The 22,790-nt window shown below is 50.1% G+C and overlaps 1 protein-coding gene across 2 annotated transcripts; it reads right to left on the bottom strand.

Annotated features, from left to right (window-relative positions):
- Nucleotides 1–4,367: 4,367 nt before the first annotated feature.
- Nucleotides 4,368–16,911, bottom strand: Nenf (neudesin neurotrophic factor). 2 transcript variants are annotated; one of them, XM_059280953.1, is made up of 4 exons: nt 16,620–16,911; nt 9,812–9,872; nt 8,158–8,261; nt 4,368–4,667 (listed from the first exon to the last, which is right to left on the bottom strand). In XM_059280953.1, exons 1-4 carry the CDS (start codon nt 16,791–16,793, stop codon nt 4,491–4,493), a joined length of 516 nt encoding a protein of 171 aa, XP_059136936.1. In that variant the 5' UTR covers nt 16,794–16,911; the 3' UTR covers nt 4,368–4,490. The 2 variants fall into 2 exon arrangements, with proteins under 2 accessions (XP_059136936.1, XP_059136937.1); XM_059280954.1 differs by lacking the exon at nt 16,620–16,911 and adding an exon at nt 14,225–14,378.
- Between the last annotated feature and the right edge of the window lie 5,879 nt (nt 16,912–22,790).

Below are 22,790 nucleotides of genomic sequence, written 5' to 3'. Positions count from 1 at the left end.
ACTTGCACACACCCAGGGTCACCTCCAGGCTCTGCCTGCGAACCAGCTTGGATCTCAGCTGCTGGTCTCCTTCCCGCAGGTGGTACTAGAGCCCTGCTTCCTGGCGGTGGTTGCTTTACCCTCTAGCTTTTCTCTTCTAGTAACTGCTGCAGTTCACAACCTGCCCCCCCCCACTCCCCAGGATCTCCAACACCTTTGGTGACACCCCCACACCCTCTAAACATCCCAGACAGGAACAAGGCAAGAACCAGGCTGTGTGCCCTACTAGAGGGCAGGGAGGGCTTAGAGCCAGGGAACTGAGGACTTGAGCCAAGCCTAAAGCATCAGGAGGCTTGGGCTGCAAGATGGAGTCCCTGGCTGATAACTGCTAACATCCTTCTGACCACTCAGGTAGGTCTCTGGACACGAGGGCAGCTAGCAGTGGCCCTCGGTGATCCCACATGGAGGGGACAGGGTGGCAGCCCCAGGACTGACGGATGGTCTGGTTCCAGGGAGTCTCCTACCGCCCGTTTCCCTCTGGGCTCCAGAGCAGGTGGTCTGAGGCCAGAAGAGGCCGCCCAGCTGGCTCCCTGGGCAGCCAGGATCCCCAGCAAGGGCAGTGTTTGTTTTCCTCCCAGAATGCCCAGGCTGGTCACCACTTGCTGCTGTGGTTGCCTGGGGAACTCTTGCTATTTTCATGCGGGCTCTGGATGATGAGCTGTGGAAACACTCTGGCAAGGTTGGTCTGGGAAGTGATACCCAAGTAGGCTCTGGCAGAGAGGAGAGCTTGGCAGGAAGAGAGGAGGCTCAGATTCACACACACAGCCCTGAGTGTGGTGGAGAGGGTGGCTGGGGAACGCTGTGCCCAAAGAGAGGGGTACCAATTCATTCACAGTTCATGTCTTCCTACATGTTCACTTTCCGTTCATAGGATCAAACCTTCAAGGCTCTGGTCTTAGTGCTAGGTGGCATGGAGTTGGCAAACCCAGCGAGGCTGTCCAGCCCCGTGGGAAGCTGGAAACGTAAACTATGACTTCAGTTCAAGTTCAGCAGGATCTGTGCCACCACAGGGGTTTTGCAGCCAGTGTGGACAGCATGTGCATGGGTCCAGAAGAGACTGAGTACAGCGCCTCCAGAGTGCATGCCCAGTCCTGGGCAAAGTGGGACCAGGCCGAGAACCAAGTCACCAGGGAGGTTTGGGATGAGGTGAGCTAGGACCACTGAAACAGTTATGATGAGGTCCTGGGGACCAAAAATGGAGCCCAGGGCATTCCCTGGAGAAAGGTGTGCTGTCAGGTAATAGTATACCCTTCTGAGGTCTTTGATGTAGTTGAAGACTAGAGTTACAATTTTCCTTAGTTATGATAAGAGATAAGTTAGATATGAAACCTTAGACTCACAAATATAAAATAGATAGGATATCTTCTTTAATTTTGCCAAATACAAATAGATTAGATATTATAAATAGACTAGATAGTGTAACTGTAATTCTTGCTTGATAATTGTTTTGTTATATGTAATTTTACTACGTAAAAGTTAAAGCCTTCCTTTTTGAAAAAAAGAAAAGGGGAAGTGCTATGGGATGGTCTGTATGTTAAATGTGCTGCTCTGATTGGTTAATAAATAAAACACTGATTGGCCAGTAGCCAGGCAGGAAGTATAGGCAGGACAAGGAGAGAGGAGAATGCTGGGAAGTGGAAGGCTGAGGCAGAGAGACGCTGCCAGCCGCTGCCATGAGAAGATGTTAAGATATAGGTAAGTCACAAGCCATGTGGCAACTTATAGATTAATAGAAATGGGTTAATTAAAGATATAAAAACAGTTAGCAAGAAGCCTGCCACGGCCATACAGTTTGTAAGCAATGTAAGTCCCTGTGTGTTTACTTGGTTGGGTCTGAGTGGCTGTGGGACTGGCGGGTGAGAGATTTGTCCTGACTGTGGGCCAGGCAGGACAGCTCTAGCTACATGCGTTTCCCCGATGCCCCTGGGATGCAGGGAGGCTCCACAGGGCATCTGAGAGCCCTGAAGCTGTGGGAGGCCCTCCACCAGGAGAGCCAGGCTAGGCCTCCGGCTCAGGCTGGCACTCACTGCCCATCTGCCCTCCCTCCAAAGCCCAGTCTGTTGCCCCACCACTGGGCATGCCCCTGAATGCCTCTGCCTGCCTGTGGCCCTACCCCTGCTGGGAGATGCCTACTGGTCTGGAAAGTGAGGGTGGCATGCCGCAGAGGGGTACGAATGTGGAGAAAATGCAGCACTCACAGGTGTCGGGGCCAGCTGGGTACAACACGCACCTGCCTCCCCCAGTCCTGAGCCAGCCTTGTGCGGTGGCCATTTTTGCCCTCATTATACACATTGAGAGACCGAAGCTCCAAGAAGCTAATGAGCCTCACCAGAGCTGCAGTGATGAAATCAGGAGTCAAACACAGGTGTGACTCTGAAACCTACCTCTAAAGACCATGCCCATCTGCTACATGCCAAGTGCTGAAGCGCCCAAGACAGCAAGGTACTGTCTCACGAGACCCTAAGGAGGTAACGTGGGAAGGAACCACAGAGGGCTGGACTTGTCCCAAACAACCTATGCCCCTATGACCTTGGGAGGGACTTTGTGGTTCCCATGAGGAGGAGGGATGATGATGGCTGCCTGTCTTCAGATCATGAAAGAAAAAGTCATCCTCAGAAAGGAACGGGGCTCCCAGCCAGCTGCTGGCATCGCCAAACAGAAAGGTGGGTGAAGCCAGGAGGGAGGCTTTGGGCCCGCAGGGTCTGTGCCCAGTGAGGGAGGCTTTGGGCCCGCAGGGGTCTGTGCCCAGTGAGGGGGGCTTTGGGCCCGCAGGGGTCTGTGCCCAGTGAGGGAGGCTTTGGGCCCGCAGGGGCCTATGCCTGTGAGGCAGATTCCCCAGCCCATCTGTGCCCTCTGAACTGCCCTTCCTGCAGCCCATGCTGCTGCCCAGACTGGTGTGCTCCATCCTGCCGGGTCTGGTTTGGAATCTAGAAGTGAGAGACTAATACCGGAGAGAGGCCCCTCGGCAGCTGAGGTAGTAGGGGTGAAGGAAGGTAGGGAGCTTGAGGCCCGCAGGGGAAACGGCCCTGGCGGTGCAGGATTGGGGGGAAGTGCGCGGGGGGCGGGCAGCACCAGGTTTGGATGCTCTGGCCTTCTGCGGAGATCAGAGCCTAAAGAAAGGCATTCTCGCCGCTGCCAAGTCAAGGTGTGTGGGAGGTCAGTGTTTTCAGGGCTGAACACTGCTGGGATTGATCTGTATGTCATCTGTTTGGGGTTGCCATCACTACCAGAGTGTCCCCCACCAAGACAGCAATGTCCGTGGGTTGGTGAAGGGCGTGGAGAGAAATCACTCTGGAGTCTGTTTAGGTAGTGACGGGACAATACCCCCAGAAGAGGATTTCCTCCTGGGACCTGAATGATAGTGTGAGGTGTGGGTGTCAGTGTTGTGGTATTGTGCTCCCCAAAATATTGTGTACCCTAATAAACTTATCTGGCGTCAGAGAACAGAAAAGCCACTACATACTTAGGATAGGCAGTAGTAGCACACGCCTTTAATCCTAGCATTCCAGAAGCAGACATCCATCTGTTCAAGGACACAGTCAAGCATGGTGACTCACGCCTTTAATCCCAGAAAGCAAGCCTTTAATCCCAGGGAGTGATGGTGGAAAGCAGAAAGGTATATAAGGCGTGAGGACCAGAAACTAGAAGCATTTGGCTGGTTAAGCTTCAGGCTTTCGAGCAGCAGTTCAGCTGAGAGCCATTGGGATGAGACACAGAAGCTTCCATCTGAGGAAACAAGATCAGCTGAGAAGTTGGCCAGGTGAGGTTAGCTGTGGCTTGTTCTGTCTCTCTGATCTTCCAGTGTTCACCCCAATAACTGGCCACAGGTTAGATTTTATTAATAAGAACTTTTAAGATTCCTGCTACATGTCAGCGTTCTCTGAATGACCCCTGGCCAGGCTCTGCCATGCTGGACTCCAGGCTCCAGTCTGGCTGTGGCCAGTTCCCACGATCACTCATTTCCCATCATCCCTCCAGCGGCCACGGCTTCCATGGCCCTTACCTCCCGGCCTCCTCACAGGCAGACAAGGACAGCAGGACCAAACTAGGCACCTCAAGCTTAACGCCTGCAAGCTGTGTGAACGAAGGGCAGAGACAGAAGTCTGTTGTAGCAATGAGGTATTTATTCTTATCCTTACTACACAGTAACGTGGTTGTGGTAGGGAACTCGCGAGCGCAGGAGTGGAGAAGAGGTGACGGTCCCTCACAGCCCCACTGCCCTGGTAGTGATGGACCTGTAATTGCAGCTAGGGGTACCACCCTAGCTGCTGTGCAGGCAGGGACACCCAGACAGGCAGAGCCCCGACCAAAGATATTCCAAAGCAGTCTCCCAGTTCAACATCAGCTTTATTCAAATGCAAGGGACCTGGAGGCTTCCTCAGCTTCTTCCATGGGACATTTAACCCCTGTCTGCCCACCTCACCCTAGAACCAGCCCTTTGCAGCTAGACATCAGAACTCGTCCTTTATGTCAAAATGGGGCTGGTCTTCAGGCTTGAAGTCCAGGTTGGGGCTGCCATCCTCATTAAGGATCCTGCGGGCCGTGTAGCCGACAATGGGGTATTTGGCTTTGTACACCTTGCTGAAGACGTCATCCAGGGTCTCCAGCTCCTTGGCTGTGAGACCCGTCTTGGGGAGAAGAAATGGGAGATGGAAGTGAGTAAATTGAATTTGACCACATTGTGTCTGGCACTGACCTCTCTCTGCCCCTGCCTTACCCACCCCAAACCCCCCAAATGCAAGAGAAAAACACACTTAAAAAAAAAAACTTTTTAGGAGAGCACAGGAACACAGTCCTCACCACCACAGGTTATATAGTTGAGTTTCTTGTGTTTGGGGAAATTGCAGGGATGAGCATATCTGAAGTACAATGGATGAGGCTCACTTGTTTATGGTGCCCCCGCTTGCCAGAAATATATGGAAAAACCATCTTAGGTCAAATAATGGGCAACTGCTGTGGAATAATCCTTTTGTACATGTGAAGATGTGTTACAGTCATTGTTAATAAAGACCTGACTGGCCAATAGCTAGTCAGGAAGAGGTTAGGCAGGAGAGCCAAACTGAGAGAATGCTGGGAAGGAGGGCCGAGTTGCCAGCCAGCCAGAGAATGCAGGAGACAAACATGCTATGCTGAGAAAGGTCCTGCCACATGGTAGAGTGTAAATAAGAAATATGGGTTAATTTAAGTTGAAAGAGCTAGTTAGTAACAAGCCTGAGCTATCAGCCTAGCATTTATAATTAATAGTAAGTCTTCGTGTGGTTATTTGGGGAGCCTGTGGTCCCAAAGAAAAACTCCACCTACAGACAATGGACTTTTAAAGAAACAGCCCTAGGTATACAGAGTATGTATGCAGAGGGTAAGTGAGGGTGTTTACAGGATGTGAGTGCAGTGTGTGTGTGTGTGTGCAGGGGTGAGTGCAGCATATGTGCGCAGGTTGTGAGCAGAATATGTGCAGGGTATATGAATGCAGGGTATAGGTGCAAAGTGTCTGTACAGAGGTGGAGTGTCAAGTGTGTGTGCAGGGCAAGAATGCAGAGGAGCAACTTCATCCAATTTGCTGGTTAGCTGATAAAGGGATTATTGTCCACAGGACACCCAGTCTTGGATGGGCTGCTCTATAGCCTGTGTCTACCTCTCTATAGTGGTACACATTTCAGTACACTGCTGTGATTTGGATGGAGAGTGTCACTTTATGAAAGGTCCCCATGTCAATTGTTTGGTCTCCAGGGTGGAGTTATTGGGAGGTGATGGAGACTTTAGGGGCAGAGCCTAGAGAGAGGTCCTTACATTGAGAGTATACCCTCCACAGGAATTGTGGGACATTGGCCACTTCCCCTTTCTCTTCTGCTTCCTGGTCATGAGGAGTATGGGTTTTCTCTGTCTCATGCTCTAGCCATGGGATCAGGCAGTGATGGACATCAGCCTCCAGATTAACCCCTTTCTCTTTAGACATTGTTTACAAGGCTGGAGAGATAGCTCAGTGGTTAAGAGCACCCATTGCTCTTGTAGAGGACCCAAGTATGGTTCCCAACACCCACATCAAAACTGCCTCAGAGTCCAGGGGATCTGATGCCCTCTTCATAAACTGATACAGACACACACATACACAAAAATAAAAATAATTTTTAAGGTTATTTATTTCAAATATTTGGTTACAGTAATGGAAGGCTGTCTAGATGCTTCCCCTTAATTTCTTTCTGTAATGTTATGGCTTAAGAATTGACTTATCTCACCAGGCAGTAGTGGCACATGAATCTCTGAGTTTGAGGCCAACCTGGTTCAGGGATACACAGAGAAACCCTGTCTCAAAAAACAAACAACAACAAAAAAAATAATTTAAATTATCTCTATCTATACTGATTTGATGAGTATAATTTAGGTAAATGACAGCCTATTGTAGGGATCGCTATTTAAAAAATTAATTTTAGGGCTGGAGCAATGGCTCAGTGGTTAAGAGCACTGACTGCTCTTCCAGAGGACCTGGGTTCAATTCCCAGCACTCACATGGCAGCTCACAACTGTCTATATCTACAGTTCCAGGGGATCTGACACCCTCACACAGACAAAACACCAATGCACATAAAAAAATAAATTAAAAAAATTATTTTTGAGATTACATTTATTTTTATGTGTATGCATGCATGGCATGCATGCAGAGGTCAAAGGACAGCTTGCTGGAGTCAGTTCCTAACCTCCGTTTGACCTTTCTCTCCATTCGGGTCCCAAGGATTGAACTCAGGTCATGAAGATTAACAAAAAGCATCTTTACCTACTGAGCTACTTCACCAGCCTCCCCGGCCCCCTCCCTTTTTTGGGGGGGGGCGGGTTCAAGACAGGGTTTCACTGTGTAGCACTGACTGTTCTGGAACTCACTCTGTAGACCAGGCTGGCCTCAAACTCAGAAACCTGCCTGCCTCTGCCTCCCAAGTGCTGGGACTAAAGGCGTGCACCACCAAGCCTTGCTATAACCTGCCCCATTTTTAAAAATGCTCTTTCCAAAAGCTAGGCGGTGGTGGCGCACGCCTTTAATCCCAGCACTCGGGAGGCAGAGCCAAGCAGATCTCTGTGAGTTTGAGGCCAGCCTGGTCTGCAGAGCGAGTTCCAGAACAGCCACCAAAACTACACAGAGAAACCCTGTCTCGAAAAAAAAAACAAAATAAAACAAAAATGCTGTTTCCTTCTGCACAGAGCATGAGCATGGAGGGTGGTTCTGTTTCCCCCCAGTTCATCAACGAGGCTATGGCAGCTCCCGAGAGGGGGACTCAGGATGGGGTGCAGACTACAGGGATGTCAAGCTGCTGGGCATGCTGGGGACAAGCGGTGCGGTCTCCTATGTTGGATGACATGTCCACACAGAGCTTGGACTTAAGTCTGTAGACAGTGAGGAGCCATGGGAGGCTCCTAAGTAGGGGTGACCTGAAGCATTTATCTAATTATTCTTTATCAATAAAAAAATTGGGAGTCAGGTATCAGAGTAAGAACCTGAAAGATCAGAGAAGCAGTGAAGCCACCAATGACCTCCTCTCTCTTCCGTTCCTCCATCCAAAAGGGCTGAGAACTCAGCCCTGCCTTACTACTTCCTGTCTCCTTTCTGTCCTCAGTCCCTCAAGACCTCTATGGTTAATTTTGATCAGCTAGTGCCTAGGTCCACCCTCTGCCTTAAAGTGAACTTCATTGTCAGAATTCGGTCAAAATATCACACAACAGTGGCATTTCAAAAAAGTAGTTGGCCACTATACCACAGAGGCTAATTAATTGCTTATTAAGAAGTTTTGTGGGCCAAAGATCATGCCCAGTGGCAGAGCATTTGCCTAGCATGTGGAGGGCCTGGGTTTGAATCCACAAAAATAAAACAACTTTGTTTAACCCAGAGACTTAAAACAAACAAACAAACAAAAAAACAAAGTCACCTTGGTTTAGTGGTTTAAATCTCTAATCTCAGCACTTAGGAAGCAGAATTAGTCTTGTAAGTTCGAGGCCAGCCTGGTCTACATAGAGTTCCAGCCCAGACAGGGCTACATAGTGAGACCCTGTCTCAAAAAAAAAAAAAAAAAAAAAAAGACAGAAAACAGTAACAAAACCCACAGCATGGAAGCAGACAAATGTTCATCAGCTTACAGTGTCATGAGTGAGGTCTGCAGGATCCAGAGACATCTTGGCCACACCTCTGGTGGAGTCCTTCCCGGTCAAGGCATTATAGGGGGCTCCTCGCCCATAAAACTCTGCAATGGGGTGAGGGAGAGTATGGGTGTACATGGAGAACAGCCAGGAGCTTACATTTGGGGGTTCTCCAGACCCCTCAATCCTCAGAAAGGCTATAGTTCTGAAGATGAACACAGCAGGGCAGATGGGAGGCCTGAGTCTACATGGTGCTCCACTAACCCAGAATGGTGCTCCACTAACCCAGCATGCTGCTCCACTAACCCAGCGTGCTGCTCCGCTAACCCAGCATGCTGCTCCGCTAACCCAGAATGGTGCTCCACTAACCCAGAATGGTGCTCCGCTAACCCAGAATGCTGTTCCGCTAACCCAGAATGCTGTTCCACTAGCCCAGAATGGTGCTCCACTAGCCCAGAATGCTGCTCCGCTAACCCAGAATGCTGCTCCGCTAACCCAGAATGGTGCTCCGCTAATCCAGAATGGTGCTCCGCTAACCCAGAATGGTGCTCCACTAACCCAGAACATGAGTGAGACATACCTGCCAACTAAGTGGTGGTTTGCAGAAAACACACAATGTAGTCTCTTTAAAAATTAAAATTGAAGTCCTGCCTAACGATGCAGGCCTGTAATCACAGCTAGGAAGGAGGCTGATATAAGAGGCTTGCATGTTCAAGGCTAGCCTGCACCTGCCTCAAAGAAAGTATTTTAAAATGGGAAGAAGGAAATGGGGTGTGACTCAGTGGTAGAGTACTTGCCTACTTTTATTATACTTAAAGTATGATAAAGTACGACTTTATCGTACATAAAGTCCTGGGTTCAATCCTCTGTGTGTGTGTGTGTGTGTGTGTGTGTGTGTGTGTGTGTATCTGTGTATAGGGTGTATGTGTATGGTATGTTTTATCTCTATGTATGTATGTATGTATATAGATGTATACAGAAACACAGATGTATGTATGTATATATGTATGCATGTAGATGTATACACAGACAAAAAGAGCCTCTGGTCTCAAATGCCTCAGGAAGCCAAGTCTCCTACTATGTGGACTTACAGGATGTCATGAAAACCCACCTCCTGGAGCTGGAGAGATGGCTCGGTGGTTAAGAGCACTGGCTCTTGTATAGGACCCAGGTTCAATTCCCAGTACCCACATGATGGCTCACAACCAACTATAACTCCAGTTCCAGGGGATCCAACACCCTCTTCTGGCTTCTGTGAGAACTGTGTGTGCATGGTATACAGACGTACATGCAGGCAAAACACCCACACACAGAAAATAAAAATTAGAAAAAGGGGAAACTGTTCCATGGTGTTGTCACCATGTTCTGTCACCTTCTACATCAGCAATCTTAGCTAAGGGGCACTTTTCTGGCTTCAACTCGAGTGCTCATCGGGTTTGATCTGGATTCCAGAGCACTTCAAATAGGAACATGGTGCTGATAGGAAATACTAAGTAGATAGACCTCTTTTGGTAAAACACTGACAGGAATTAGCTCCATCCGGGTCTTTCAGAGGGAAGGGGAGGGCCTTGCCTGACATAACCCATTGCCTCTTTCCTCCAGGCCCCAGCCTGCTCCGGCCCTGAGTTCCCCAGAAAGAAAGAAAGCCACTTACCCTTTCCAGAGCTGACATCAAACACCACTCCCTTCACTGCCAAGTAGATGGGCTGATCCTCCTAGAAAGCAGGGGAGAGGCGTGAGGAGCAGGGAGAAACGCCGGCTCTCTAAACAGGTAGTGAGGACTGCTCACCACAAGCTGGGTGAGGAATGGTGGTGGGTCGCAAGGCTTGACCCTGGCAGGCTCACCACCTCATAGGCAATGTCATACCCACTCAGCAAAGCTTGGGAAGTCAGAAAGCACCATGGAGAGAGTGGCAATGCCCTCCTGTAAAACAGTCAGGAGCTGAAGCAGACGAGAGAGCCAGGCAGGGTGGTGCACTCCGTAATCTCAGCATTCAGGAAGCAGAGGCAGGAGGATCAGAGGTCCGAGGTTAGTCTCAGCTACTTATCAAATTTGAGGCTAGCCTAGGCTACGTAAGACCCTATCTCAAAAAACAAAACAAATACAAATCAAAAGAGAACAAAACGCTGGATGAGTTCAGTCAGAGCACTGTCCTGTCACCAGCAGACACACGTGGGTTTAAGCACGCCAGTGATCCACTTTTTATTTTGCTTCTATCCTAAAAAAAGATTTATTTGGGCCTGGAGAGATGGCTCAGTGGATAAGAGAACATGGGTTCGATTCCCAGCACCTGCATGGCAGCTCACAACCACCTGCATCTCCGATTCCAGGGGACCTGACTCCTGGCCTCGGTGGGCACCAGGCACACAATGGCACATGTGGTGTAGACATCCATGCAGGCAAAACAACTTTAAAAATCACGTGTGTGTGTGTGTGTGTGTGTGTGTGTGTGTGTGTGTGTGTGTGTCTGATACCTGTGCATACACAAGGAGCCCAGAGGTGGGTAATGGATGGCAATGGATCCTCCATGACACTCCAGCTATTCCTTTGAGGTAGGGTCTCTCCCTGAACCCAGGGTTCCCATTTTCTTGGCTAGGCTGGAAGCCAGCAAACCCCAGTGACCTTCTTGCTTCCACCCTCCTTGGAGCTGGGGTTATAGGTGTGTGCAGGATCCCCAGCTTATTAAGTGGGTGCTGGGATCTGAACTCCTGTCTTCAGGGTCGCACAGCAAAGCTCTTAAAAGCTGAGCCATCTTCCCAGCCCCACGTTTTGCTTCTTATAGGTAACTCTACTTCCACATATTGGAAAATTCCTGTCACTTACACAGGTCCGTGGGACCCTGCCTTATGAAGGACTGTGCACCTGACAGGGACCTTATGAGTGTCATGCATATGCTCTTATAGCTGCGGGGCTGCGGGTACTGGCTGTTTCCGGTCTTAGAACCATGAGTGACAGTGGTTTGAACACCTTCCTATGAACTGCATTCTACTTCCTTGTAATGTCCATTTGTCCTTCAGAAACACCAAACCATGTGCCCTGCATTCCTATTCCTCTAGATCAGTGGTTCTCAACCTGTGGGTCACAATATGATTGATAACAGTAGCAAAATTACAGTTATGAAGTGGCAACAACAAAGTAATTTTACGGTTGGGGGGGTCACCCCAACATGAGGAACAGTGTTAAAGGGCTACAGCATTAGGAAGGTTGAGGACCACTTCTCTAGATTAGATATCTCACTTGATAAGCAGTCAAAGTTGGGGAACAGGTGGTTACAGCTAGAAAAGGTAGCAGACCATCACAGCACTGGCCTGAGAGATGTCTGTCCTTTACATCAGCTCTTTTCTGTCACTGTGACATGACATGACTAAGACACCTTGGAAGGAAGGGTTTATTCAGGCTTACGTAAGCCCAGAGGGATTGTATGGGTGACCAGGCCTGCAGATGTGGCTCAGTTGGTAGAATGCTCACCTAGGATGAAGAAAGCCCTGGCTTCCACCCCCTGCACAAACTAAGCAGTGGCTGATACCTGTCACCCCCTGTTCTGGAGGTGGAGGCAGGAGGCTTAGAAGCTTCAGGTCACCCTCGGCTCTATAATATGTTCCGGGGAAGACTATGTGAGACCCTGTGTCAAAAAAAAAATGTGTAACTATAGTACCTGGGAGGCTGAGGCAGGAGGATTGCCATGAATCCCAGGCCAGCCTGGGCTACTCATCAGGCCTGTCTCAACACCCACCCGTCTCCCACGTGTGTGTCACAGCTGCAGTTTAACTGCAGTGTTTGTCCAACTTCCCGCCCCGTCGCTTCTTCACTTTTCTTATTGCCTAGGCTCTTCATTTCTTCCCCGTAAGACATTTATGTCCTTATTAAACTACATGCTGAGGGCGCTGTGCTAAGAGGAGATTACAGGAAGGGGCAGATAGGTGTGCGTGGCACCTTTTCAGGAGCATTGTGACACAGCCATGCAGAGAGGAACAGCAACCTCTGAACACCAGGTGTGTGAGGACGAGTCTCTCCTGGAGACCAGTTTGCTCCCTTCACAAGGCACTTGGGTTCAGACTGTCGGGAAACAGTGGCTGAGAGGGTGGATGGTGGGTGGGGGCCTCGGTTGGGTGGATAGAATGACCAGAGACACCCACTGCCTTCTCCGCCTGGGTAGGTGCCATGTTTGGGGACCCACAGCTAGATGTGGGTCCATATCGACTGATGTCTGGGAGTGGTCGTCTGTGTTCCAAGAGTCCAGTGAAGGCGTCAGCTCAGCGGGGTGTGGGGCAGTGGACAAGCGCTGAACCATCTAGTTAGTTGTTCTTGCAGAGTGTCCGCTGCTGTTAGCCCTCCTCTAAGACGGTGCTTTGCTTCCATTTTCACTTAACAGTTTTAAGGTTTTACACGATCCTATTTTGCTCTATTTCTCAGTTTGTTTCTTCTTTCTTCTTGGTTTGATTTGGCTTTACATCCAGTAAAGACCATTTTCTGTGGCCTTTAACTCCAGCCTGGGTAACAACCACCCTCTTGGGTAAACGCCAACACGGACAGTTGTACTGTTAAACCCCCACTCCGCACTTGTTCAACGACACCTTCCTTCCTGTAAACCTGGACCACTTTGACAATTCACTGACCTCTGTGGTGTCCTCGTACAACCTGACCTTTGCCATCCTTTCAGAGGTGACCTTCCTCCCAGGGTAGAAAGGGACCCTGGAATGCCTTTTCCAGTTCTTGCTTTGGTCAGAAGTCACAAAGGGATTGAACATCATTTTGGCAGCTGCCACTCAAGAGAGATGACCACAAAACGGAAGAGCCTAATCTAAGTTTTAAGAGCTGTAAACTCAAGAAGAATCAGACAACAAAGACTGGTTTTCCTAATGGAAATGTATATTAAGTGTAATTCCAGTTAGGTGTGAGTGTGCATATCCCAGCATTCAAGAGGCAAAGGCTGGTGGATGTCTGTGAGTTTGAGGCTAGCCTGGTCTACATAGTGAGTTCCTGGCCAGCCAGGGTAGGCTGGCTAGTTTTATGTCAACTTAATATAAGCTAAAGACATTTTGGAAGAGGAAGCGTCAATTGAAAAATATCTACATAAGACTGGCCTATAGGCTGACTTGTGGTTCATTTTCTTGATGATTGGTTGGGAGGGTCCAGCTCACTGTGGGTGATGCCACCCCTGGGCTGGTGGTCCTGGGTGCTATAAGAAAGCAGGCTGAGCAAGCTGTGAGGAGCAAGCCCTTAAGCAGCACCCCTCCATGGCTTCTGCTTCAGTTCCTGCCCCCAGCCAAGTTCCTGCTCTGCTTGAGTTCCTGCCCTGACCTCCGTCAGTGGATGGAGTATGACCTGGAAGTGTAAGATGAAATAAACCCTTTCCTCCCAAGCTGCATTTGGCCATGGTTATTCTGTTGCACCACAGTAACAGAAACCCTAAGATACAGGGCCAAATAGTGAGACCTTGTCTCAAAAACCAGAACAATGAAAATGCAATTCCAAAATTGCTCAGAGAGTTTGAAGTTAAACCTGGAAGGAGTCTAGAAGATGCTCACACTTTCTTATGGGTGAGGCTGTTAGCTGTGCATATGTGCACGGGTCTGTGTGTGCGCATGCACACAAGTGTGAGCTTTGAGACACTGCCTGCTGTATAACCTAGGCTGGCCTTGAACTCAGTTCTCCTGAATGTCTCCTGAGAGTTGGATTCCAGGCTTGCCCCACCACATCCTGCTGAGTAAGGCTGTCTGGGTCCAAGGAGGTTAAATGATACAGCACTACTGGGGGAAGGCAGGACCACATGTGGAGCTTTGGAACACAAGGTTCTTCCTGCCCTCTCTTGCCGCCCACCAGAGGGCATCCTTAGCCCAGAGACATATACATGACAGGAGGGTACGAGAGCTTTCAATGTCCTTCACCTGGGACATGCACCTTACCATCTGGCCCTTCTGCCTGTCTCTGGCCAAGCAGAGGTCAGTGGCAAGTGTCTCAATAGCTCCAATGCAGGGGCCATGGAAGCGCTGGGCAGAGAGGAAGTTAAGTGAGTGTGGGGACAGCTGGCAGGCAGGCGTAGAGCACTGGCCAGAGCACCTGTACCTCACCATCCTCTGGGCCCAGGCCAGGGCTGAGCCAGACCAGCTTCTCAGCACCCCGTTTTGGAAAAGAGGGAATCTGCTGTGGGTGGGTTTTTTTCAGAGAAAACACTGCCCTCCTGTGGTCTGAGGCCATGTTCTTCTAACTGCAGGTAGCACCCATGCCCTATCTGTGGGTCGTAGAACAGGGATTTATCAACAGACTAATAGGGATAGGAGAAAACAATAGAACGCAGATGGAAACAGAAGTGTCTGGGCCTGAAGTTTCCTTCAGCACTCTCAATTAACTTTCACACAAGGTAATGAGGCTAGCGGCAGCTGACACTGGTTAAGGGTTGTCATGCAGAGTCTCATTCCAGCGTCACAAAATGCCTGTGTAGAGGAGGAACTCACTGTAACCACGAGTTTTACACATCCACCCAGAAGTGCTACCAACCAAAGTTTATCAATACTCAGCCAGGTGTGGCAGGGAAGTCATCTACAGTCAGGTGACTTTACATAAAGAAAGTCATCACAGATAATCTGGGTGGGTGTGACCTTCGCCAACTCACTGAAAGGCCATGAGGTTCCCTGAGGAAAAAGGAACTCCACCTAGGCAGGCATGGTGATGCCTGCCTTAAGATCTCTATGAGTTCCTCAGCCACCATGGTCTACATGGTGAGTCCAGGACAGCCAGAACTACATAGTGAGACCTCCGTCTTGACAACCCCTTCCAAGAAGGAAGGAAGGAAGGAAGGAAGGAAGGAAGGAAGGAAAATCCATCTGCTGGAGAATTCCAGCCTCCTTCCTGGTCCAGCCTGCCTAGTTAGCCAGCCCTACCATCTGCAAACTCACTCTCTCTCTCTGATGCCAACACCATACAGTTGAAAATATAGCAGCTGTGAGGCTTAGTGACTTGGCCCAAATCACACGGCACAGCAGGAATGCAAGCCCACGTACCATTCAAAGGTTTACACTTTAGAGTGACCAAATAATTGATCACACAAACCACGATGCTACTGGGGGTGGTGGTAATTTCCCCTGGACCCAAAGCGTAGACCAGAGCCATTTCCAGCATATCACAGCTCTGCTAACTCTACCCAGGCACTCCTCTGCCTCTGCCCCCAACAACTCCTCCCCTGGCTCCTCCCACTTCAAGTTTAGGGCTCTCCACCCTTCAGTCTCAACCCACAGTATGATCAATATAAAAACCAGGGTCTTTCCTCGGTCCTTGTCCTGCAGTTTCTAGGTATGCCTTTCTTCAAGAGCCAGTCTGCCCACTAGAAATCCCAGCTGCTTCTGCAGCTGTTCTGGATGTTCCCGTGTGTAGTGCTCCACATAAACCACACTGCACACACATCACAGGCAGTGCGGCACCCCCATCAGTTAGGGAGGAACGGTCGCCTTGCTAGACAGCAGGCCTGCTTTGCTAAGGGTTCTCTGCACACATCTGCACCAAGAGCTCCCTCCTACGGGCCCTTAAAACCATTCAAACGCCCCCACCCACCTCCCCTCCCCTCCCTCCCATCATGTTCCTATCCCTGTGTCCTCATGGACCCATGGGTCTAAACCAGTGCCAGTGGTTCTTCATCTTCCTAATGCTGTGACCCTTTAATACAGTTCCTCATGTTGTGGTGACTCCCCAACCATAAAATTATTTTTGTTGCTACTTCATAACTGTAATTTTGTTATGAATCGTAATGTAAATATCTGTGTTTTCAGACGGTCTTAGGGGATCTCTGTGAAAGGGTCATTTGATCCAAAGGGGCCGTGACCCACAGGTTGGGAACCTATGGCCTAAACTGTCACTCATAAGGTGCTTCGGAGTGGCCCTTGCATATTTGGTCAGTGTAAGGCCGGCTAATGGAGGAGAGGCTAGGGAGCACAGGACAGAGAGATTCAGCAAATCCACACGGGTCCTTCCCTCCTGTACACTGAGTGCTTAGGTTCCCCCTCAGTAAAGGCCGGGGACTCATTCCTGGAAAGCACTGCAATGCCTTGAACTGATTCTCCCAAACTAGACCCAACTTCCTCCCCACATAAAGCAGCCGCCCATGTGGGAGAGTGTTGTTTCCCACTCTGCATTCATGTCCACGGGCCTAGACACTAAGTAGGGTCTGATGGGTGGGCTTCAGAAGGCCTGGGACACCGAGGCAGGAAAAGGAAGGGCTGGTCATCTGGGCCCGCCCGAGTCCCCCTAGCCCCGGGAGCGTGCTCTTGCTGGCCACTGCACAAACCCTAGGCCGTGTGGCCCCAGCCATGCTCACGCTAAAATCTAGAAGGGTCTGAGGTCTGTACTCAAACCCACAGCGACAAGGCGGGGCGAGGGAAGCGCTCAGCTTTCACCAAGGGCCTTGCGTGGGTCCCCTGCCACCAGCTGGGGCCTGGGGACAGCAGCCGGCCCAGGCCGCGCCGCCTACCTCCTCGCCGCCGTAGCGGGCCAGCTCCTCCTCCGTGAAGAGCCGCACCGGGGGCCCGCGCTGTGCGGGGCGCGGCGTCTGCCCAGAGCGGGCTGTGGGTACCTGGGTCAGAGCCAGCACCAGGGCGAGCGCCGCCAGCGGCCGCAGCCGCCACCCGGGCGCCCGGCGCGCCATGGACCGCGAGGAGCGGGCGGGAGGACGGCGGGGCGGAGCACCATCGGCACCTAGGGAGGGGCGCTGCAAGACAGGACCCAGGCTTATAATTGGCTTCTCTCTCTGAGAATAAGTCCTACTATGTAGCCTATAATGTTCTGAACTGGAGATGATCCTCCTGCCTTAGCCTGCAGAAAACCGGATTACAGGCCGTGGCACCAGGCCCAGCTGGCTTGCTAACTTTTCCCTCCTTCCTTCCTTCCTTCCTTCCTTCCTTCCTTCCTTCCTTCCTTCCTTCCTTCCTTCCTTCCTCCCTCCTTCCCTTCTTCCTTCCTTCTTTCCTCTCTCTCTCTCCCTCCCCGCCCCCCCTCCAGGTTTTCACTCAGTAGTTTATGTATGTACCAAGGCTGACCTTACAGGGATTCTCCTAGCCTGGTTCTTTTATAGGATTGTGTTGCAACTAACATGATCGTGGCCTTGAAGAGGCCCTTCAGGCCAAACACAACTTGACAACGTCTCTGCCCTCCAGCATTCTGTCTGACTGCTCCAGCTCCTTCACCTTCTGCAGGCCTGTGTGTCGGGACCCTTTTGAAATCAAAAGCTCCTTCCTGCAATTTCTACTGACCACACCTAGCTGCCAAATTCCCAGAGAAGCTAAGGATCAGTCCATAATTGAATAACATGTCCACCAGGCACACTGGAATCTACCTGAACCCGGATTCTCCAGGTGCCCCAAGTGCCCTCTGCTACTTAAACCCAGAGTCATTTTTAAAAATACTTGGAAGCAACTGTGATCAGCAAAGAAAATAGAAACTGGAGCCAGAGAGATGGCTCAGAGGTTAAGAGCACCTGCTGCTCTTCCAGAGGACCTGGCTCAAATTCCCAGCACCCACATGGCAGCTCACACCATCAGTAACTTCCAGTCCCAGAGAATCTGACACCCTTTCTGACCTCTGTGGGCAACAGGCATGAACGTGGTACCCAGACATACATGCAGACAAAACATCCGTATTGTACGCAGAGTTTCTCTGTGTCCCAGCAGCCACTCCCAAATAACCATTCAGGGACTTATTATTAATTATAAATGCTCAGCCAATAGTTCAGGTTTGTTACTAACTCCTACATTTTAAATTCTGAAACCCATATTTCTTATCTACCCTCTGCCACATGGCGGTACCTTCTTCTAACATGGCACGTTCATCTTGCTTCTCTCTGTGTCTGCTCGAAACTCCCGAGACTCCCTCCTCCTTCTTCCCTGCATCCTCAGTCTGGTTCTCCCGCCTAACCTTATCCTGTCCAGCTGTTGACCAGTCAGCTTCTTTATTAAACCAATCACAGTGACATATATTCACACAGTGTAAAGGAATATCCCATGCCACACACATAAAATAAATAAAATTAAAAAAGAAACCGGAAACTATTTCCCACCGCTGTGTACTAGTATTTCTGTCTTAACTGTGTCTAACGGTAAAACAGAAGGGCTGTGGTGCAGGTCGCTGGCCGCACAGGTGGCAGAAGAGGCCGAGATGACAGCCCGTGGCAACCCAGAGGAGACTGGGCACAGGAAGGAAGGAGGTGGTGGTCAGGATGAGAGTCAGGGCTGTGGGTCACCTGGCTGGAACTAGAGCAATAAGAAGCCTTTGGATTCGGGGCTGGAGTCTTGGGAGGGAAGCTGGAGCTTAACAGCTGCATTCTGCAGCGAAGCATGGAGGTCCAAAGATGATCTGGGCCTTTCCCTTTCCCTTTCCCTGGACCTGCCAATCTCAGGCAGCGCTTCCTCTGGACTGAGTTTGATGGAAACCCAGCTCTAAAGACTTCTGATAACTCATTTATTCCCCGAGGATAAAATGCCTCACCAATATCTCACCAGTGCCCTAGGGTTCCTTATTCTACAATCAAGTTGGCAATCAAAATTAACCATTGCAAATAGGTAGCAATAGTTTTGTATTACGCATAAGGTAACCGAGGTACAGGCAGGTTCATTAACTACCGAGACCACAGGGTTGGTCAGAGCAGAGCCAAGACCTGGGCATCTGGGTGCCAGGTACCCGCTCTCACTCGCCGCCCACTGCTGTCTCTAGGTGGACTCTGAGTGGAGCGACATACAAGCCCAGGCCTCAGAGAGTGATGTGTTTGCGTGCATTTGGGGGCGGGTTTGTTTCCTAGGGCCACTGAACTGAAGGACCACAAACTGGATGATTTATAGGTGTGTCCAATATTTTCATATTGTGATACGATGTCATCTACAAAGTTCATGTTTGAGAACTGCGCAATCAAGTTACAAAAAAAAAAAAACACAAAAAAAACTTGTATTTTAAGTAAGTTTGTGATTTTTGTGTCAGGCTGGGTTCATAGCTGTCCCGGGGCACACATGGCCCAGGGATGGAGTGGAGACCTGAGCCCTCACGTGACTCAGTGGAGCCACTTTGGCTTGCTGGGCTGTGTCACACCAGGCTGCTTCTGTCTCACACGGTGTCCTCCTGTCTTGTCTTCATGTCACTGTGTGTGGTGGTTTGAAGGAGGAGGCCTCCCATAGGCTCATCTTTGAATACTTTGTCCCAGTTGATGGAACTGTTTGGAAAGGATTAGGCAGTGTGACGTTGATGGAGGAGAAGTGTGTCCCTGGGGTGGGGGTGGGGAGGAGCTTTCTCTCTGTCCGCCTCATGGTTGCAGATCAAGTGTGATGGGAGCCTCACTTCACCACTATGGACTCTAACCTCTGAAACTGAAAGCAAATTAAACGCTTCCTTTTATCCGTTGCCTTGCTCATGGTGTAGTATCAACAGCAATGGGAACGTAAGATGCCGTCCATCTTTTCACAAGGACACAGGTATTAGTGGATAGGGCTTACCCTATTCCACTGATGTCTGATCAAATCTTCAGTGACCCTGTTTCCAACAAAGTCACATTCTGAGGTACTTCCAAATATTTGGAGGGAACATAAACTCATTACAAGACTCTAGGGCAGAGAGTAATTGAAGCCATGAGCCATGAGACAGCCACTTCCCTGGCCCCTAGGGAACCAGAGGAAAGGAGATGGAGAATCTAGTTTTGAAGATGGTCACCTTGTAGAGCCAGGAGGACCAGCCAGGGAACAAGACTGGGAAAGAAGAGGGTAGCAGCAAGGGGTCCTGGAAGCCAGGAGGGAAAGTGTGTGCTGGGAAAGGAGTTTGGTGTCCAAAGCAGCAGAGAGGACATGGGGGCAGTGAGAGAGCTCAGTGGTACAGTGCTTGGCTGGCAAGCCTTACACCTGAGTTCAACCCTGGAACCTGTAAAGGTGGAAGGACGGAACAGACTTTATAGAAAGTTGTCTTCAGACCTCCGTGGACACACTGTGGCATGCACACACACCACCCACCATCTTATACATGCATACTAATAATACATCAAGCAAACAGGAAGCGACATGAGGAAACAGAAATCTGGTGTGACAAGACAGAAGTCACACACTTTTGAAGCGTGACTGCTCAGGAGGGTGGGAGGAGAGGCCTTGGGGACATCAAGGACTGAAAACTCTATTTTATGGCCTCTCCCCACTCACACAACAGAGCCACAGGAATGAGAGAGCTGAGTGTCTTAGTCACTTCTGGATCCAGTGTGGGCATGCACATTGTGTTTGTTAAACCGAGTTGACTATTACATTAGCCAGTATTGACTCCAAATATGTCATTGTCTAGTATGCCCAGGGTAGGTTTATCTGGTTCCTTTCAGCTATAAAGTCCTATGTGTGATACATTCCATTAGCTACCCTTTTATTGACACAGTAAGAAATTTAATTAGTTGCATGTGTTTTTGTTTGCTAAATGTCTTAGGGTTTCTATTGCTGTGATAAAACATCATGACTAAAGGTAACTTGGGGAGGAAAGGGTTTATTTCACCCTACAGCTTCTAAATCCACCATCCAGGGAAATTGAGGCAGGAGCTGAACCAGAGGCCATGGAGAAGTGCTGCTTACAGCCTGCTCTTCATGGCTTGATCAACCTGCTTTCTTATTGAACCCAGGACCACCAGCCAAGGGTAGCATTGTCCAAATGAGCTGGGCTCTCCCACATCTATCAACAGTCAAGAAAATGCGCCACAGCTTTGCCCATAGGCCAGTCTGGTGGGGTCAGGTTTCCAGTTGAAGTTCCCTCCTCCAAAATTACTCAAGCTTGTGTCAAGTTGACATAAAACCAACCAGTGCTGTGAGCTCTTATTAAGTGAGATGGCTGAGCCAGAATCCCCTTAATAAACGTAACCAACATTTGTTGAGTACGTACACTGTGTTAGGTGCTATACAAACTGTCTATAGCTGCTTCTCGGGCTTTTGGCTATGATCAAGTGTGTATTGTCTGTATACTGGCCCATTTAACAGATGTGAGAGGAGAAGACCTAGGGCAGGGGAGCGTGAGAGGTAAGACAAGCAAAAGGAACCAACTTCTCTCTGGTACTCTGGGCAGGTGGTTGAGAATGGTTAAACTTTTATCAAAGATCTGCTAAGTTCTTAAGTCTTCCTTCTGATGCTCGATTCTGAAAAATAAGCAAAGGCATTTACAGGGTGGGGGCAACTGGATGCCATAACCAGCCCCAGTTGGGCTGTTCTGGCTGTCTTAGGCTACCTTATGGCAGCACCAGCCATTCTGAACACTCCACAGAGCCTTAGAAAACTGTCCAGCTATCGTAACCCATTGCTTTGGCTCTTCAAGGTGCAGCCTCAGCCAGGGTCGTTTCCCACCATCCGTAACAGACTACTTGCTGTCACAAGCCTTGTGGAACTCTGGGTAACCAACAACCATGTTGATGAAGAGCACTCCCACCTGGTGGCCCAGCAGGGGGATGTGTGATTGGTGAAAACACAAACTTTCATTTGCAGGTGAAGTCTTTTGTGATTGGAACCCCTTCTCTGACTATATAAACACTGTTCGGCTCACGTGGTGAGAGGACCCCTCTCCCATAGTGTGCCTTTGTGCCGCCTCCCTTGGTGTCCCAACATTAGGCCCAATAAGAAGCTTTCCTTAGTGGTCTTGTATTGCCTACTTCTAGTGGTGCGGGCCGAGCTGGAAACAGGAAGACCACAGCTGCAGCCATGGAGACCGGGGGGGGGGGGGGGGGGGGGCAGCAACAGGCAAGGCTGAGTGGTCAGAAGGCTGAGCTGCGAAAGCAGCAAGACAGCCAGCTGCTCGGTGGCTAACGGGGAAGCCACTGGACAGTTGGAGACAGTGGCCAGCACAGGGACAAGCACAACAAAGGTAGAGAGTGGAGAGCAAGGCTAGACAAAGCAAGCCTGAGAAAGGAAACTGGAGGACCTTGTCACTGGAAGACTTCCAGGAGCCACCAGGCCTGGAGGGCCAAGGGTCTCAGACTCACTAAGTTCAGGAGCTGGAATACAGGCTGTCGTCAAGGCTGAGGAACTCTGTCCTCCTGTGCCTAGTAAGAGGGGTAATATTGTAGAGCGAAGGGTCCTTGTACCTAGGTGTATGTAAGAGCTACATGTATAACTATGTATAGAACAGGACCCTATAGCTAAGGGTCCTGTTCCCTGAGGCCTGGGTGAGAGCTGCAGAGGGAGCCACCCGCCTCTGCTCTCGCTTGTCTGGGGGCTCTGTTAGCTGCTGCTGTTAAACACCTAGAGACACAAGACCTTCCAACAAGAGTTCCAGGCTGCTCTGATGTGGTTGGGAGTCAAGTGTCATGAGTTGGTTGGGGGCGGGGCTGCCAAGCTGCAGCTGCCCAGGGCACAGAGCACTGCTCACTGAGGTTTAACAAGCAGCCTCTGTCTGCTTCACGGCTGAGTGGCTCTAGCCAGGGAGAGGAGGAAGATGTGGTCCTCAAGTCCACCCAGTCTCAGCAGACATTCCGTTCTCCCCGCATTTAGAGCTTGTGTCTCAAGGTTGAACAGGTATGTAGGTGTTTGCTGATGACCCTTTTTGTTTCTTACGAGTACTGTGAAGCTGTGGTGTTGGCTGCAGTGGTAGACAAAAGGAGGGCTCAGAGCACGGCAAGGATTGTGGGTGAGAGGCAGAGCTAGACTTCCAAGTG

Source organism: Peromyscus eremicus, chromosome 15, assembly GCF_949786415.1.
Source record: "Peromyscus eremicus chromosome 15, PerEre_H2_v1, whole genome shotgun sequence".
NCBI lineage: Eukaryota > Metazoa > Chordata > Mammalia > Rodentia > Cricetidae > Peromyscus > Peromyscus eremicus.
Note: the sequence above shows the minus strand (reverse complement) of the source record. Positions and strands in the feature narration are given on the sequence as shown.